At 33.6% G+C, this 15,705-nt stretch overlaps 2 protein-coding genes across 4 annotated transcripts in view; both read left to right on the forward strand.

Annotated features, from left to right (window-relative positions):
- The first annotated feature begins 320 nt into the window (after window positions 1-320).
- On the forward strand, window positions 321-8,295 carry LOC110996800 (ethanolaminephosphotransferase 1). The gene is made up of 10 exons (XM_045628307.1): window positions 321-454; window positions 1,629-1,697; window positions 2,084-2,267; window positions 2,639-2,792; window positions 2,857-2,861; window positions 4,007-4,059; window positions 4,177-4,334; window positions 6,028-6,202; window positions 7,447-7,623; window positions 8,165-8,295. Exons 1-10 carry the CDS (start codon window positions 398-400, stop codon window positions 8,228-8,230), a joined length of 1,098 nt encoding a protein of 365 aa, XP_045484263.1. The 5' UTR covers window positions 321-397; the 3' UTR covers window positions 8,231-8,295.
- Window positions 8,296-8,378: 83 nt separating this feature from the next.
- The window catches only part of LOC110996799 (developmental protein eyes absent), a 44,374-nt gene continuing 37,047 nt past the window's right edge, over window positions 8,379-15,705 (forward strand). For 2 of the 3 annotated variants that reach the window (XM_022264639.2, XM_022264643.2), the window contains exon 1: window positions 8,379-9,042. Coding sequence is in view for 1 of the 3 variants with exons in the window: in XM_022264643.2 (XP_022120335.1) it covers window positions 9,022-9,042 (21 nt within the window). In the remaining 2 variants the exon portion in view is untranslated. The remainder of the gene's footprint in view (window positions 9,043-15,705) is intronic. The other variant, XM_022264641.2, reaches the window with a different exon arrangement.

Below are 15,705 nucleotides of genomic sequence, written 5' to 3' on the forward strand. Positions count from 1 at the left end.
CCCCTAAATGTTAAGGGTAATCCAACCTTAAATTTTTTTTTTCAATTTTAGATAAAAACAATTTTTTTTTATTTTATGATACAGCATAAGTAAATACATATAACCCTGAATTTTCAACCCTTTACAATCTAAATCAATTCACAGAACAACCTAAAAAGGTTTCATTCCGGAAAACCAAACAGTCTCTGGAATAGCATAGCAAAATGTTCCATGTTGGTATGTACTTTTAGCCTACCACGAAACGAAATTCGCGGGGGCAGCTAGTAAATAATAAATCTATAGATATTTATGAATTACTGATAACATTATCAGTCATTAAACCAGTCGGCCATGGACGTTCGAACCGGTATTATGTATTAACAAAAACTTTAAATAAATTATAAGCAAAATAATAAACATGTTTGATTATAAATATTTAAGTGTGAAACATCTCAAGGGGTTCAATAATTATAAGGTATGTATTGATAATATATAGTCTCATTTGTGCCGTTAAATTTGATTGTGCCTCTGCCCCCAAACGTAGCAATCAACCTAGTCTTGCTTTCTTGCCTTTTTAGCTTAACGTGTCCATTTTTGGATAACGGCTTCTATATTGTACCAAATGTGTACTGCAAATATATTTGTTCGTTTCGATCCAACGAACATTTTTACTGTCTATGAAAGGTGTTTTGAGAGTCAGAAGATGTTCAGGTCAGAGTTAGAACTAATTAAATACCACTTTGAAGAATTGCACATTGTTAAATTTAATTTACTATCTTGAATCAAATAGATTGCGTGAAAAGATTAAACGTATGACCTAATTATAACAGTTTTATCAACAAACTGCCAATACTACAGCGACTAAATGAAAAGTGTTAATTTGTGTGAGTAAGGGCCTGTTTCACAATGTCCGGATAAGTTCCAAATAAGCTATTTGTTACTTATTGGTAGAATAAATAGTATTTTTGCGTTTCACGACTGTCAGATAGCGCTATACGTCATGAAATTCGAAGTATCTTATTTGGAACTTTTATCTTTCGAATAATTTATGTGTTGCATAGCTATTTGGCACTTTATCCATACTTGTGAAACACCCTAAAATTTTATATTTATTCAGTGGCACTACAGCACATAAGTGGCCTCAGATTGCAACACTTTGATTATTCGTTTTTCCCAGTCAGGTGATCAGTCTTTTGACACAATCCGTTGTTTTTAAGGTCTGAGGCATGCTGGATTCCTCACGATGTTTTCCTTGTGCAAGCGAGTGTTAGATGACCACTAAGCCGGACATGATGATCAGGGTCATAACCGTATTAGGAAACATAGCCTTTTTTATATATCTTAAATAATAACACTCGCTGCAACAATGAAGAAAACTGTGTGGAAACTGGTATGTCTTAGAACTGAAAGTCGGATACAGAACCACCAATTGCCTATGAAAAAGAAGTAATAAACAGATGGCGCTGTTCCCACCAAGTTTACTTATTAATAAAACCTTTTAAAACAATACGAAATTGTTTGACTAAATTGCGCTGTTTTAGTCAGTAAAACTGAACTTTTATTTGAACTCAATAAAAATACATTTTTTTAAATTGGTACTCTCTTATCCTTAGGCGAGAGATATCCAGTAATCACACGTATTTTTTCAGTACAGCGCAATCGACACAAGTCCACTCAGCAAATATGTGATGCACCCAACATGGAACACCCTGGTAAAGGTAATGTCTAGTCTATGATCTATGGACGTTTATAATCTAGCTTTAAAATTATCATTAGGTATATTACCTCGTAATTATTGTAAGGAATCCCTGTTTTTTATTCAAACCTAAAATAATAATCTTTACAAAATATAAGCTGAAAATTTTATAGATTAGAATTATAGATAAGAAATATTTTTTAGAATTATACACAATTATGAATAAATAAATAAATTGTGTTTTCTTTTTTCTTAAACATTATAGGCCTCCTCCGATTGGTTCCATCTCTATTTCTCTCTTTCTCATCATTAATATTACTATATTGTAAATACACTTATAACGCCATCTCCTACACTTATTTTTTTTTTAAGTAACATAATTATTAAAAAAATCTCCCCTGTGTTCAGATTGTGCCCAGATGGGTGGCTCCGAACCTCCTCACCTTCGCTGGTTTCCTCTGCATGCTGGTAAATGTAGTATTGCTGACGATATACGACTATGACTTAACAGCATCAGCTGATGGCGCCCAAGGTTTACCCAGGGGCATATTTACCCTTTGTGGGGTTTTATTGTTTTTAGCTTATCACTTAGGTAATTATAATTATAATTCTTTCAACAATTATTATATATACAAATGACTATATAAAAGGGTTGTGTTAGGACCTTATACATATTAATTCATAATAACATATTAATATCTTAATTAATTTAATTAAATAATTCTCGTTTTCATATATTTGCATATAATTCTTCAAATTCAAACTTTGTATTAAACAAAAACATCTTGAGGAAACTGATTTGTGTTAGACACAACGACGCGTGTGTCAGGCAAAGATGCCTGATTTACTTGCCTATTAGACTGACAACTGATCATAACACTGGTACAGAATTCTGAGGCCCAGACCCAAGCCTGGTGACACTGATTTAATTATTATTTGAAAGAAATATATTTTTTTATCTAGATGGCATAGATGGCAAACAGGCAAGACGAATCGGTGTTTCTGGTCCTCTCGGAGAGATGTTTGACCATGGAATAGACTCCTATATTGTCTTTCTGATACCCTTCTGTCTCTTCTCCGTGTTTGGACGTGATAGGTACTCTATACCAGAGTTCAGGTAATACAGTTATTATAAAAACTAGTAAGTTTAAAATGTACATAATTCGATATATTTACCGTAGTATAAGTAAGTAAGTATTTCCAAATTCGACTTAGTATCTTTAAGAGAAAAGCAATTTTATAATAATACTAGCGGATCCGACAGACGTTGTCCTGTCTACACGTCTTTAATTTCAAAATTTCAAATTTTAATAATAGACCAGTGTCGATAATTTTTGAAACCAAAAAAAATTACAGTAGGATTAAACCCATTAGAAATGCAGGGGAATATGATCAAAATGAAAGGAAAAATAAATTACGGTCGATCCGAGTTCGGGAAGTGGGAGGGGGGTGACTTTTAAGGGGGAAAAATTGTTTTTCTTGATTTCCGGCGAAACTACCAGTCCTATGGAAAAAAGTTAAATGGCAAAGTTGTAGGTCATAAAAAGATCTACAACTTTTGTATTTACAATTTTTTCACATAACCTCAAAATTTAGGTGAAAAATTCAAAAAACCAAGTTTTTGGTTTATTATTTATATCTTTTTTTAAAAGTTTTTTTTTTCTACGAAATTTGGTGAAAACTTACCTTATTATGTCCCAAATATACTGTAATTTATTTGATTAAAAATATTTATTTTTTCGCCTGATTTTAACTTAATATCAAAAAAGCACCCTAATTTTCAATCGAAAATTCTGACGTCAAAATTTCAGCTTTTTTCAAAAAGTTTGGGGGCTTGTTGTTCGTTGAAATATCTACTTTCTGATGGTGTAAAAAAAATTATACATTACCATAGGAAATATTATTAGAAAATGCAAAAAATTGAAAAAACCTCAAATTCGAAAATTTTCTTTTAATTATGTACAATTTTGAGGTATTTATTAAAATTTACACTTTAATTACTCAAAAAACGTAAGATTTCATGCTTCATTGATAAACGAAAAAATTGCAAATTAAAATATACTTCTATAATTAACAAACAAATAAGTTAATAAAGTTAATATTTAATAAGACATCTACAATATTTTGAAAAAGTTGTAGGATCTTCTGTAAATAATATTTGTAGATGCCTATTTATTGCTGTTTTAAGATAATTTATATACCTGAGTGACCTTCGGTGAATTTTGAATTTTTCTTTGAATAAAGTAAATTTCTCACAAATCACTTAGAGTAACTCAGCCTGCAGGTGTATTTTTAAAAACGATGTTGTACACTACTCTGTGTGGCTCACAGCCAGGGATCGAACCTACGATCTCAAGGATAAAATTCGCATGCTGAAAGTCCAGGTTTAAACCTTTAAAAATTAATAACAGTTAATTATTATAATAATTCAAACCTTACCATTAAAAATTTAATAAATTGTGTGTCATATTGAATACATTATCAGTGTTTATTTGTCACAGGTAGCCAGTATAATATTTCTGGTGGCAGGTGTGAATGGCCCAGAAGTATACAAAACCTATGTTTATGGAGAATTAACGTTCGTTCAGGGTCTGGAGCTGGCAATCCACACGACTGGACTCTTCACAACATTACCCGTCGCTGTTTATAATGTTTATCTGTATGTCTGTATATTTTAATATAATTAGGGCCTGTTACACAATGTATGGATAAAGTACCAAATAGCTATGCAACACATAAATTATTCGAAAGATAAAAGTTTCAAATAAGATACTTCGAATTTCATGACGTATAGCGCTATCTGACAGTCGTGAAACGGAAAAATACTATTTATCATACCAATAAGTAACAAATAGCTTATTTGGAACTTATCCGGACATTGTGAAACAGGCCCTTAATGTAGTTATTAATACATATAGTACCTAATCGTTTCACAACTGAGGCTTTTTAAAGCAGTTTTTTCCGCGCACCACCACTACATGGAAACAGTTGCGCACTGAAGTATTTCCGAACCAATTCGACTCGCGACGCCTCTGGCGTTGAGAGTGTCCATGGGCGGTGAATAAAATAAATACAGGTCAATTATTGTATAGTTAGTATACCTGTTCCTCACATATTTACAAATATCGAAGCCGTGAGATAAAAATAAAATAATTATATTTTGTAGTATTTTAAAAAAATACAAAAATATCTAAAGTTAGGTCAACAACCAATTTGATTTTGTCAAGGTTAGCTAAGTTCAGAAATACCACCATGGAACGATTACAAACTGGTAGTGGTATTAGAATAAGTAACCTTTAAACCATTTTTTTTATTCTAAATAGCGTTTTTGTTTTGGATAATCTTACAAGCAATTGTTACACGAAGAAGAAGTGCCTTCATTTTAAATTGTTTCAATACAAATTTAATAATTACCTTTATCAGCAGTAGGCGTGTAATAGGAGAACAAACTTACTGTGGGAACAACACGCAAACACGTATTAAAGCTGAATCCAGGAAGAAATAATTAACGTATTATATTTTGAATACTGGCAACATTTAAACTCTGGGCATCAAATTTAATTTGATCGTTTGTGTTTTCTACACACACTGGCCAAGACATTTTTCATTCAGGCTTTTTTTAGTTTTATAAGCGATTTTTTAGTTGGAATTATGACTCGAGAGTATAGATGTAGGCACTCTCTTCACGGGTTTGGTCAATAATTGGTCTACAGCCGGGGATCGAACCTACGACAGGGATAAAACGCTGAAACCGCTAAGCTATGCTCTATTACTATCTGCTGCTATATTTGTTGAATATATATAAACATAATTAGCATATTTATATGTCTACACACAAATATACAGTTATGTTCATCTCACCTAATAATAAAAAAATGTGTGTGTACTTAAATACACGCGTTAGAAGTTATACTTCTTTGGCGTGTGGAAAAATATAACTAAAATACAGTAGTGCTTAACGATGACTATTAAAATTAATCAAAAAGATTTTATTTAAATAAATAAATTATTAGTAAATACTATCACCGTCGTATATGAATGTAATTTAAAATCACCAAAATAAAATTTATTTATTCACACTGTTTAATTGTACTGTTACGAAACACGTGTTCTAAATATAAAAATACTAGAATAACTTGAACATAGTTAGTGTCCATGCCACATGACCTTACTTTACGATGTCGAATTTAGGTGTTGGTGAAAATTCATTCTCATCATTTTTCTCCATCGCGCCAAAAGAAGTATTAACTATTAAGTAGTAACTTCAAAATTGAAAAATAGAAAATTAAAACAAATTTAAATAGTTTGTATATATTGTGTACTATATGTTTATATATAAATATTTTTTCTAGGTCGTACAAGAAACGGACGGGTAAAATGCATCCATTAGTCGATGCTTTGAGACCCTTATGGCCCATGTTGATAATGACAAGTCTTATGACGACGTGGGCTGCTAGCAGTGATATAATGATGCGGGATTTGAGGGCGTTCCTGATGCTCTTCGGAACTCTTTTCAGCAATATTGCGGTACTGAGTTAATTACGTGGGTTACTAAGTAAGCTTACATGGACAAGGGGCTTAGTTGCCAGATGTTAAGTGATATAATATATTCCACTAAAACCAAATTTTCGTCGTAGTTATTTAGTACATACGTACTTAACACAAATGTCACGAATTTTAGGTTTTCCGCCCAAACGATTTATTCATCTATTTCCTGTAGTTTTACTAAAAAAAAACATTATTTTTATTTACTATATATATACCTTTACGCGCAAAAGAAATTCTGGAAGACCAAGACTTCTTTACTTACACTATTAATTTTTACTATTATTAATATGACATAGTTTTTTCTTTTTTTGCGTATGTGGCGCAAACTAACTGTTGTGGTCTCTGGAAGAATGACTAACGCTGTGGAACGTCTGCTCTCCAGCATCATGCTTAACCAGTTACAACCACAACACACACACATAACACACATAAAATGACCTAATTCCTTTTGTCTTTTTTTATTATCTTTTCTGTGTGTGTGTTAGTTTTCAACGTTTGTTACATAATGTCTGAACATATGCAAGCTGCCCATGGACACTCAATGCCAGAAGGCTCGCGAGTGCGTTGTCGTAATTCTGCAAGCTTTTTTCAACCGTAAACAATATAACTTATATTTCCGTCAATAATATAAAACTGCAATGATTTATTTTTAATACCACACTAATGTAACAACTGTACGAAAATCCATTAGTTTTTCAGTTAATCATGTCTCACGGGCGCGGCCGGAAAGCTTAATTTTATATAACCATCGTAAAACTTTTTTGTTTAGATTTTTTTGGCTCAAATCTCAATAATATTGTTTTATTTTATAATGAATATATTAAAATTATTTTATAATTAAGAATAATACAGCGTAAATATAATTTCATAGATAGAATAAGGAGTAGGTAAGGTATCTCTGTGCCGCTACAACCTTTTTAGGTCTCGACCTCAGATTTCTGTATCTGTTTCATGATTTCTCAACCTAATAGGCAAGTAGGTGATCTGCTTCTCCTGACACACGCCGTCGACTTACGAGACGAACTGATCGAACTGTCATTTTCGTACATAGGACTATTTTTTAATTAATTTCTATCCACATACACCGATCCCACCTACCATGGATAGCTTGTATCGACAGATAGCTATTATAATCCGTCGATTGGTTATTGGCACACTTTTAGCAATATTTGTATTATGATGTCTATCTCGGGCTTGGGCGTTAAATACAATCACAATTTCAGAGTCGTCTCATAGTTGCCGAGATGAGTGATCAATGCTGCGACACAATTTCATGGTTAAATATACCTTTGGCGTTTGGAATTGGACTGGCGATACAACTACCTGGCTACGAACTGGCCATTTTGTATATTCTGACAGCTTTTACCATCAGCGCTCATATACACTACGGCGTTTGTGTGGTAAGTCTCATTCTAGACGATCTTTCTGTATGACATTTGACATTTGAGTGTGGACCTGAATGTCTTTCTCTCTCTTTTAAAAGCATGAGCTCCGGTAGAAGATGAAGAATCGACGAGGTAATAGATTAGGTAATTATCCCTATACGACATATTATTTCCTACCAAGAAACAGTCGTATGTATATCTTTGAAATTTTAGTACTTCTTCTCCTCTGGGCACTCACTGCTTTCGTGATGAACACAGACCTGATGTGACACTGATGATAGAGTTCCATCTGTGCGATCTCCTAGGTGAATGGCGAGGCAGCGCCCAAAATTTGTGATACCTGGTTGGTTCACAGTGGTTTCGTCTACTTGGTCCCATCCCCCCCCCCCCCTTTTTACGGTTATTAAGTTTTTAATATGTTTCCTGGCAATGTAAAAAAATAGGATAGATATATTAGTCTTTTCTTTAACTAGTCTAAAAAAATCTTATTTTTTCTACTAGGAGGTAAGAAGTTGTAATATGTCTATTTAAATGATTTTTTTTGCATTTCTTCCAGGTCCGCCAAATGTGTGATCACTTCAAAATACAATGCTTCAGAGTACCCAAAGACAAGAGAAAATAGAAATTAATTAGGAATTCCATATTTAAATATATTTAATTAAAACCAATATTGTCTTAGTTATTATATTTTAAGGGTTAAAAACAAGATTAAATTATGCATTTAGACGGTCAAATATCATAAAATTAAGTAACGCGTTTAAATCCGGTAGTGATGTCTCCAACCTGCTGCCCGAAGATCCAGCTAGCATCAGGTAAAATATGACACCATAGCACAATCTAATACACAAAATAATATGTAATTCAATAGAGAATAGCAAAAAATGAGCAACCACACATCGCGGAATGGTTACTAGAACCGCCTCTTAAACGAGAGGGACCGAGATAGATATAGTGTCCCATTTCGTATCGGAGCTACGTCTTTAAATTACACGTTCTCATAGCCTTGTAGTCGACACATTGCACACAGAACGCTGAAACATCCATATACTCTCATTGAATTATAAACCGTAATACATAGGTGCAAAGCTTAGTTTTAAATAAATTATATTGCACTTACGACGTTACGTAGCCAAGGTGAAATTTAGTAACGGGGGGTGTTCGACATGGACACCAAAGTCGGGTTTAGAATTTCAGTACGGTTTGAGATAGCTACGGGGAGCTTTGTTAGTTCGATTGTTGACGATTTTTTTACGTTCGTAACAAATTTAAGTTGAAAACCGGTTTTTTTGTGTGTGACGATATTTTGTAGTGCGCCGTTTTAGGTAAGTGTGGTGAAATTGAACTGGTGTGGAACTGGGCATGTTTTTTGATGCATGCGATGGTTGCAAATGAGTTAATTTATCGAATGCGGGAATGCAGACATTAAGAATTGAGGTAAAATTTAAAACAAATACATATGTGGTGTAAACATGAACTAAATTAATAAACACAATAAATAAAACCATACTTGTTTGCGACATATATTTCACTTTAAATCTAGGCTAGAATATTTAGAATCGAGGCTTTGCGGGAACTATGACTTCTGTATGTCAAAATACAAAACGCTTTGACACACTCATGTGTAACAATAAACTACTTTTTAATTCTTCAAACTTTGAGAGTGGTAATTCGAAATTTGAAATAGAATTCAAGACATTCTTATTAGAAAATCGAAGTGCTATAAGGGTCTTAAGTCCTGGTATATTTTGAGAAATGATTTATGTGCCTCCCTGGCTCAGTGGTTACGCGTATAACGATGGTCCTGTTTCGATTCCCGGCGCTGGGTAGGATTAATTTGCCAAATGTGTCCGCCCATACCCCATACAACTGGAAGGTTTTTAATTGTAATCTTGACATCTATGATGATGTTTATCCAGAGGAATAATGATTAATGGCCGAAGGCATCGACGGAATCGGGATATAATTTCCGACGCGGGAGTGAAAGAGAAACACACAATCACGCACAATACACAAAATCTATAATGAAAATCGAAGAGGCTAAAACAACTGGATCAATAAAGTATTTTATTGTCAGGATTTTTATAGAGAGTTGAGAAAATGAAACAAAAATTAAGATGTAAATTTGTCGTTTTACCTTAAAACAGCTCCAATTCAAATTTTTCTACATATTTTCATCACTCAGAATGCCGTGCCTTGAAATAATGTGGTGGCGAACGTTTTCAGCCCAAAGAAATTAATTAAAACATCGTTTGCGCAATAAATGAAAGAAGGTACAAATTGACTTTAACAAAAGGCCAAGAATAGAAAAATAATTTAAAAAACTTAACCTAAACCTAAATGTTCACTGGTATTAAGGTCCCAGTATGTAAAAGAAAAAACTTGGCGATCAAAAAGAGTGGTGGAGAGTTTATTGCCAGTTCTTCTCTTCCGTTCTACGCCCTTGATTTGAGAACTGGCAGTAATTGTAAATTTACAATTAATTTAATTTTTTTGACGTTCATAAGTGTTGTTTACCTATATGCATAAAGATATTTTCATGTTCATTATTCCGCAAAATCGAACCGTCTCTATGGGAAAATGTTCAACATGTTTTGTAGCTACTAAAAAGGTAGGAATAAACAATCATATTAAATCGAAACGAAGTAACGAAAGAAGATCTACAGTAAGTATGTTAGCGACAAAAATAATTTGTGGTTTTTCATTTCAATCTCACATAAAATGCCTTAATAAAAAATATTTATTCAAAATACTAACTAATTACATTCTAAATTCTCACCATTAATTATAAATGACATTACAATTGTTTGTTAATTAAGTCACGGCTTATGTATGGAAAACGTTCTACCTTCTCTCACTCCTCTCTTGACCATAAAACTAAAAATATATTTTGTACCCTAGACATTTTCTTGGCAACAAAAAATGGCTTCACTACACGTTGAAACTACCTTGTACCTTTTTAGGCTTGAGCCTCAGATTTCTGTATATATTTTACGGTTGTCATCTAATAGGCAAGCTGATAAGCCTTTTGTGCCCGACTTGTCGACGTTTTGAGTGTATGTTACAATTTTACGATGTAAACTCAAGAACTCGACGGCGTGTGTCAGCCACAGAAAGCTCTTTGCTTATTGAGATACAGTTATCTCTCTAGTAGTCAATTTTAAATAATATTACAAATATTTTGTTATTTAACTGTTAGGTCTTGCAAAAGCCACAGAGATCTTCTGGTCATTTCATTTGCAAATTGTTTTTAAGTACAGTAAACTAAAGTCGTTAATGTCGGGCATTTCCATTGGTGAACTTCGACCTGAGATGGGAGTCGTACGCTAGAGCCACTATTCCACCACTGCTGTATTGTAATTAGCACTACCAGCTGGGTCTAGGTTAGATATATCTGTTTAGTTTTTCCCGCGCACCCCCACTTTGTGGAACCAGCTGCCGACTGGAGTATTTCCGAACCAATTCGTCTTAGGGTCCTTCAAGAAATGAGCGTACCAATTCTTAAAAGACCGGCAACGGCAACTCGCGAGCCCTCTGGCATTGAGAGTGTCCATGGGCGGCTGTATCACTTAACATCAGGTGAGCCTCCTGCCCGTTTGTCCCCTGTTCTATAAAAAAAAATCTGTAATCTCAATAAGCAGTGCCTATTATATTGACATTCATGAAATAAATCTGAGGTCTAGACCTAAAGAGCTTGTATCATTTTAAATAACAGAACTATTTTCTTAGTTATTACAGGCCGACAAAGTGAAATATCAATGTAGAATTTACACGAAATGTTTTACAAATACACAGTATTTGGCAAACGACAGATCGTAACTAAAAAAACTAAAACACGGTTGTTTTAAAAACATTGTTTCGCATTTTTTTGTGTTGTTTATCATTGAGTTAAACATTTAACCGTTGACAATGTATAGTACATTTAGATATTTCGGAATTGTCAGGGTTTGAACAAAAGGAAATGAAACGGGCAGGACTCTCAAATTGATAGAAGGCTCGCAAGTTAAGAATTGGTACGCCCTTGAAGGATTCTAACGCCCGAACCCAATAATTAATCCACAATCTCATATTTGTATCTGAGATCAGACCGTGACAGTCAATCGATCTCCTATCTGCATCCCAATAACCAAACACTACGAAGATAACCGTTTTTGGCGACGGATTGAATGCAATCTCTTCGCTCTTTACACTCACGTATTTGATAATCAATATAAACCAAATAAAGTAAATAAAAATTGTGTTAAAATATACGTCTGTGTTGAAAACATATCACATATTTTAATTTTTTTAAAAACTGGTGTAAGTTAAAATCTTAAGATAGGATATTAGCACAGTTGAACTGTCATTTTCATACAAAGGTCTATTCCACATACACCGATCCGACCATGGATACACCTTGTATCGACGGAGGACTATTACAATCCGTCCATTGGTTATTGGCAACTTTTATCAATATTTGCATTAAGATGTCTATCTCAGATGTTCAAAAATGGATTGAGATTTTATTGGGTTTGGGCGGTCGAATTCTAATTCTTCAGTCGGCAACTGGTTCCATATTAGCATGGCAAAGTGAGCTTTGAGAAAACGCTCAGTTGTGGAACAAAGGACTTAAAGATCAATCTTTGATAGTTGTCATTTATTAAAGAAATGTCTTTAACGTCACAACTAATTTGCGAGAAATTCCTTTCTCACATCAACATTAAACATATCTTCTAGACAATAATTTGTAATTAAACGACAGCTTTCTTGGCCTAAAATAAATTTTAAACAACAGAAGCCTCAAGGCGAGCCTAAACAAATAATAGTGCAAAACAAACAAAACCCGCGTCTGCCCAGCCGTGTATTCTGCGAATTATGCCTCCTTATTACGAACATATAATATGCTATCAATTGGTTTGTTTCATATAGGAATAATTGTTCCAAACGACAGGATTGATAGGACATTTTCGCGGCATAGTCATACATTGGTGAGAAGGTTTTGGGGCTAAAAATGTTGTTAATAGACACACTTAGTTGACGAAAATACACTTGACACACACATTTAATTGTATTGAATGATTTTTGTTTGAGCAGTTTTTTCATCTGTAATATTTGAAGCTTTTTGTTAACAAAAAGTTATATATATAAATATGTAAGCTATAGGAGTACGAAATAAAAAAATGGGAAATAAAAATAAATCGGAAAATATATTCGATTACTTTTTTAATTCTCCAACTCTGGCGAAGGTTTTTATTTTTTATGGGAAAATGAAAAATAGCTTTATTTAATACTTTTGTATACGTAAAAGCTAACAGTCTTCATGGGGAAATGTACCATATGTGTATGTAGCTACTAAAAAGATCAGTAAAAATTAAGGCGAAGAAAAGAAGTTCGTTAGCTCATTCCTAATAAATGTTTTATTTAAAAAAAAATATGTTCCGTAATTTCCCTGTATTTTAGAATACAAGCTATAGCTTGTGTACGTTATATATGTTGTTGTGTACTTTAATAAATAACCCAGCACTGTCAGAGCTTTTTTTACCGACTTTAACCGAAGGGTTATTAAAAATCAGTATGTAGGCTATATTTAAAATAATACATTAAAAAATTCTCTTGGCCAGACAAAATAAGACAGAAAAGAGTCGGTCCCTATATTTTTAAAGGAAATTCATGTTGGTACTAGTCCCCCTTAAACGTGTGATTAGGAAACTCCATGTGACCATGAAATAGGATGTTATACGCTATGTTACCATGAGTACATGACTCCATATACGATCTAGTCCCAAGATGGTTCTCATGTTTCACCAGCTTTCAGCTCCTGCAACAAAACCTACTTGTCCATATGGGTACCAGGAGAGTATGCTTCATAAGGAGGTAAGATTAAGAGACTGATGATGACAGACTCAGTGCACATTTATTATTAAATCTACAAAATTATAGAATAAAATTCAGTCCTCTGTGATCTATGGTTAAGTCTTCAGGCATATACCGATGGAGTTACAAACCACACAAGTGGAACACTATATTTATTTTTGCCAGCAGCCCAGTGGAGATGAAATTTTATATCAGTGGAGACGACTTCGACATTATTTAACCTTTTATTAATGAAGTGTGCTGTGTCCTCTTTTTACGGCACGGGCTGTGTAGGGATGTGCGTTGGGTATCGATAAATAAACATCGATCACAGTTTGGAATCAATTTTAAACTAAAAAAATACACGACACATTTAAATTCAATAAAATTATCTTTTCAATCGATACGTATATAATATTATATACTACTAAACATAAATAATATCTGCTATAAGAGTAAGAATACTAATATTTACTTTTATATAACAACTATAGTTTCACATTAATCATACTTTTTTAAAGTAATATTAAGACAAGCATAATAAATATACAGTACTAGTCGCTTTAGCGTGCTACTATCATCTCCGATGTCGTAGATTCGATTACCGGCTGATTACCAATGGACTCTCTTTCTATATGCGCATTTCACATTCGGTGGAACGGTGAAGGAAAACATCGTGAGAATGTTGTCTTAGACCCAAAGGTTGATGGCGTGAGTCACAGAAGGTTGATCACCTACTTGCCTATTTGATTGACAAATCAGGTAACAGAATCTGAATCCTAAACTTCCAAATGTTGTAGCGCCACTGATTTGTTGTATATTAAATACACCTATTTAAAATTCATATACTAAGGGCCTGTTTCACAATGTCCGGATAAGTTCCAAATAAGCTATTTGTTACTTATTGGTATGATAAATAGTATTTTTGCGTTTCACGACTGTCAGATAGCGCTATACGTCATGAAATTCGAAGTATCTTATTTGGAACTTTTATCTTTCGAATAATTTATGTGTTGCATAGCTATTTGGCACTTTAACCATACATTGTGAAACAGGCCCTAAGTATTCTATTTTAAAAAGTTTAAAAAAATTCATCAATATAATAGTGAAAGACTTTATCGATAACATAACCCCATCCCTAAACCGTACGCTCGACTAGGCTAAGTAATCCCGACGCGCCAGGGTTTAAGTCTTAAAACTACGCTTAAGAATTCGCAGAATACACGCCTCGGTAGGCAAAGACTACGAGCGGTTCCCTTTTTGTTGGTTTTGCACTATCTTTGTTTAATTAGGCTCGGCTTCGGGTGGCAAAGCTTCTGTGGGCTTTAATATGGCACCAGTGGTCATACAATTAATAATAATGTTATATAAATAAATCAGTGGGAGCTACAAACTTTATAGGTCTTGTCCTTAGATTTCTGTATCTGTTCCATGATTTGTTAGATTGCTAACAGATACGGAAGGAAGCCTCTTTTGGATCTAAGGAAACATTTCTTCGCGATGTTGTCCATCACCGTTCGAGCGAATGTTAAATATAGACACTGCACAGCCAGGGATCAAACCAATATAGTTATCCACGTGCCTTTACTCATAAGAGTCAGGCAGTCTAGTTCTGCTGAAAGCTCTATAATGTGGCCGGCAACGCACTTGCGAGCCTTCTGGCAATGTGTGGGTCCGTGGGCGGTGGTATCAGTGGCGAGCCTACCGTTTACCTCCTATTAAATTAAAAACAGATCAATTATACTATAAAATAATATGTTTCATTTAGGATTTTAAATTTTTCATATATCGATCGACCATATATATAAATTATAATGTAATTTACAGGCATTACGAGTTACCTATTAATAAAAAGATTTTATTAAAACAATCAAAAACTATGTAAATTGTCATCAACGACAAACGTTTATAATGTTGTCTTTTGCACGGGAATTGTTAGTCCGTGCCCATGAAGTAATTATATTTATTTTAAGTTTAGAAAAAAAACCCTTTTGCAATAAAATGATGTCGCATTTTAATCCGTACTGGGCCGAATTTAAAAACTATATAGGCTTCTGTAATTACAAGACAAAGCCACACATTCTACAAATAATGTTTAAAAAACCCGTTCGAAGCCGGAACAGGCCGCTAGTCATTAATATATTTTGTATTATCGACACCTGTAGACATACCTATTTATTATTATTATAATTTAAAAAAAAATTAAAATGTCACACTCGATTGATATGGTTTGCCTACAAAGCAACAGAAGCACACGAAATAATAAGT

This window comes from Pieris rapae, chromosome 5 (genome assembly GCF_905147795.1).
Source record: "Pieris rapae chromosome 5, ilPieRapa1.1, whole genome shotgun sequence".
Lineage (NCBI taxonomy): Eukaryota > Metazoa > Arthropoda > Insecta > Lepidoptera > Pieridae > Pieris > Pieris rapae.

Coding starts and splice junctions, on each gene's coding strand:
- LOC110996800 (XM_045628307.1), top strand. CDS start 398: ATGTTTGATTATAAATATTTAAGTGTGAAACATCTCAAGGGGTTCAAT. Junction 455..1,628: donor AGGGGTTCAATAATTATAAG/GTATGTATTGAT, acceptor GTATTTTTTCAG/TACAGCGCAATCGACACAAG. Junction 7,624..8,164: donor TACACTACGGCGTTTGTGTG/GTAAGTCTCATT, acceptor CATTTCTTCCAG/GTCCGCCAAATGTGTGATCA.